We start from the raw sequence: 3,508 nt of genomic DNA, 5'->3' as shown, positions 1-3,508 counted from the left end.
CCGTTCCCGAGGGGGTAACGGCGGTGTCAAAAGCGTGTGTGTTTGTCTAGGAATAATTAGAATTACCTCGTGGAGTAAGTAGCCCGGTGGCCATGGAGTTTCCCCCTGCCTTGCCCCGGCACTGAAGGTACTCTGGTCAAGTGCCTACTGTGCCCCACTCGCAGAACAGGAACTTTGTTCTGTCACCAGTTACACCCCACCCCGTGAGCTCGGCAACACTGTTTTCAGCCAGTTACTTCTCCTGTAGTCGGTTCTCGCTTAGTAAGTCTCAACAGAATCGCAGCTAAATTGCATATTGCTTAACAAAACAGGGTGGGATTGCTGCTAGGTTATTAGCAGTGAGACTTTGTTTAAAAGGAAAGCAGCGTTTTCCCCAGCTTGCAAACAGCTCTGAACGGATCCTGTTGAAACAGTTGTTTGTCCCGCCCTCTTCGGTGCTGGATTGATACCTCATCCAGGGGCCGTGGACCCAGAGGGCCCATAAAAATTACACACGGTGTTTCTTGGGTTTGTTTTCTTTAGTGTATTTCAAATGTTTATGCACTTCCCATCTGTCTCTCTTAACATCTGATTATATGGGACTAAGAAAAGAATTTTGGCTTTCCTAGTTTTATTTTTAGTCACGGGTGCTATATGCTGAGATGCCAGACCTGCAGAGATATTTGTAGGGAGCCAAGTGTTTCCATACCATGTTAAACACTCAGCACCAACAGTGGAAGTTGCATACCTGTCAGCTGCTTCTGTTTCATATATGCTCCAGGATAAATTTAGGAAAGGAGTTCCCATCAGCTCAGTGCCAGGTGATGGAGAGAGGTGTCATTTCCTGCTTCTGTCACAGTTAGATGCCTGTGGGAGATTAGGATTGAATAATTTAAATTATGCGTTTTGCAGTATCCTTCTGCTGTTGAAGTATCTCCATTGTTTGGAGGTCTGGTATCCTTGGTGTCTATTCCCCCCTTTCTTCCCCCCACCCTGGGCGGTCCTTTGGGATGCTTGCTCTGCTTGCCAGACCCTCTGCTAGGCTTGCTCAGCTCACTAATTCAGCAGAAGACTAGTCACCTTTTTGAGGGTTTGGTAACTGGGTTAACTTTGTTGATCCCTGTAGAGGTTTTTCAGGCTCGGATCTAGTGCGAAGTAGCTGGCAGGAAAGTGGAGTCAGAGAAATGAAGGAGCCAGAGACAAGTAAACAACACATAGTTTATCACAGCAGCCTTAGTAGATCAATTTATGCAGTCGTCTGTAGAAACAGTCTAAATAACAGGGCATTTTGTATCTTTTAAAATTACTTTTATAATCACAAAATACTGTTTGGACACCCTCATGTAAACCAATTCTTGGCATACGTTTTATAATTTCATAAAATGTTATTATCTTCCTGTCTTTCAGGCTGAAGGTGGCCCACTGTGAGGGTTAATCGTCTGTTACATATTTACTAATCAATTGTTTAGAAAATTTCCTGCATTGTTCATGGTAAGGCTTGTATTTGGTATTTCATGTTTAGTTTGTTATGCTGACACATTTAGAGTATTTCTTATACATTTTTTAGCATTAACATTTCCTTTAGCTATAAGAATAAAATCTACTGCAGTTGGATCATACATCTACTTGGAATTGCAGCTTCACATAGTTTCTAGTTTTGGATGACTGAATCAATATTTGACTAAATTAATATATTGATATTAAAAAAATTATCTTTTATAAATTCCTGTGTTTCCTGTGAAATGTATAACTTAGGGATAGACATTTATATAGTCCCAATTTTAAAAGAGGTTTAATAGTGATGGTTTTATAATCCGAAAGGCTTTTTTTCTGGTCATACTAAGCAAAATATTTTATTTGGCAATTCTTTTAGTGTGTAAATGACATCGGCTGTTGGGATTTTATATCTTAGACTACTTAACAAAAATCACAAAACTTCCCCATGTTATTTTGCAGGAGTTTTTCATCAGTATGTCTGAAACCATTAAATACAATGACGACGATCACAAAACTGTCTTCCTGAAAACATTGAATGAACAGCGCTTGGAAGGAGAATTTTGTGACATAGCTATCGTGGTTGAAGATGTTAAATTCAGAGCACATAGGTGTGTGCTTGCTGCCTGCAGTACCTACTTCAAAAAGCTTTTCAAAAAACTGGAAGTTGATAGTTCATCGGTAATAGAAATAGATTTTCTTCGTTCTGATATTTTTGAAGAAGTTCTCAATTACATGTATACCGCAAAGATTTCTGTTAAGAAAGAGGATGTAAATTTGATGATGTCTTCAGGCCAGATTCTTGGTATTCGGTTTCTGGATAAACTCTGCTCTCAGAAACGTGATGTATCTAGTCCTGAAGAAAACACACAGTCCAAGAGCAAGTACTGTCTAAAAATAAACCGTCCCATGGGGGAACCTAATGATACCCAGGATGATGAGGTGGAAGAAATCGGAGATCATGACGATAGTCCGTCAGATGTGACGGTGGAAGGAACTCCTCCAAGCCAGGAAGATGGAAAATCACCCACCACTACCCTGAGGGTGCAGGAGGCGATTCTGAAAGAGCTGGGAAGTGAAGAGGTTCGAAAAGTAAACTGCTATGGGCAAGAAGTAGAGCCTATGGAAACAACAGAATCAAAAGACTTAGGATCTCAGACCCCTCAGGCTTTGACCTTTAATGACGGCATAAGTGAAGTGAAGGATGAACAGACACCAGGCTGGACCACAGCAGCTGGGGATATGAAGTTTGAGTATTTGCTTTATGGTCACAGGGAACACATTGTTTGTCAGGCTTGTGGTAAGACTTTTTCCGATGAAGCGCGATTGAGAAAACACGAAAAGCTACACACTGCAGATAGACCGTTTGTTTGTGAAATGTGTACGAAGGGCTTTACCACGCAAGCTCATTTGAAAGAGCACCTGAAAATACACACGGGTTACAAGCCTTACAGTTGCGAGGTATGTGGGAAGTCTTTTATTCGAGCGCCGGATCTAAAAAAGCATGAAAGAGTTCACAGTAATGAGAGGCCGTTTGCATGCCATATGTGTGACAAAGCTTTCAAGCACAAGTCCCACCTCAAAGACCACGAAAGAAGACACCGAGGAGAGAAACCTTTTGTCTGCAGTTCCTGCACGAAAGCATTTGCTAAAGCATCTGATCTAAAAAGACATGAGAACAATATGCACAGTGAAAGAAAACAAGTTACTGCAGCCAATTCCATCCAGAGTGAAACAGAACAGTTACAGGCAGCAGCTATGGCTGCTGAAGCAGAGCAGCAATTAGAAACTATAGCTTGTAGTTAAAAACTAAAGCAGAAACTTTATCAGAAGTAATATAAGAAATGAACAAAATCTATCGCTGGTATACCTTTAGACTGAGAATTATCTTTTCAAGAAAACATATTTTTAGAGGATTTGAATGCTACATAGGAACACATAGCATTGCTTGGTTAGGTATTTTAAAACATTTCAGAGATGGGTATTCTTAGAATATGAAATAGTTTTGTTGTCATTAGCGGTATAATGCACTAAT

General features: G+C 40.6%; 1 protein-coding gene across 1 annotated transcript; it reads left to right on the top strand.

The window, feature by feature from the left end:
* Positions 1 to 1,950: 1,950 nt before the first annotated feature.
* Positions 1,951 to 3,286, top strand: ZBTB14 (zinc finger and BTB domain containing 14). The gene has a single exon (XM_010160870.1). The coding sequence runs from the start codon at positions 1,951 to 1,953 to the stop codon at positions 3,277 to 3,279; it is 1,329 nt and encodes a 442-aa protein (XP_010159172.1). The 3' UTR covers positions 3,280 to 3,286.
* Positions 3,287 to 3,508: the final 222 nt, after the last annotated feature.

The sequence above is a fragment of the Eurypyga helias genome, unplaced genomic scaffold (genome assembly GCF_000690775.1).
Source record: "Eurypyga helias isolate BGI_N326 unplaced genomic scaffold, ASM69077v1 scaffold37281, whole genome shotgun sequence".
In the NCBI taxonomy this organism is placed as follows: Eukaryota; Metazoa; Chordata; class Aves; order Eurypygiformes; family Eurypygidae; genus Eurypyga; species Eurypyga helias.
This window is presented reverse-complemented; position numbering and strand designations above follow the sequence as displayed.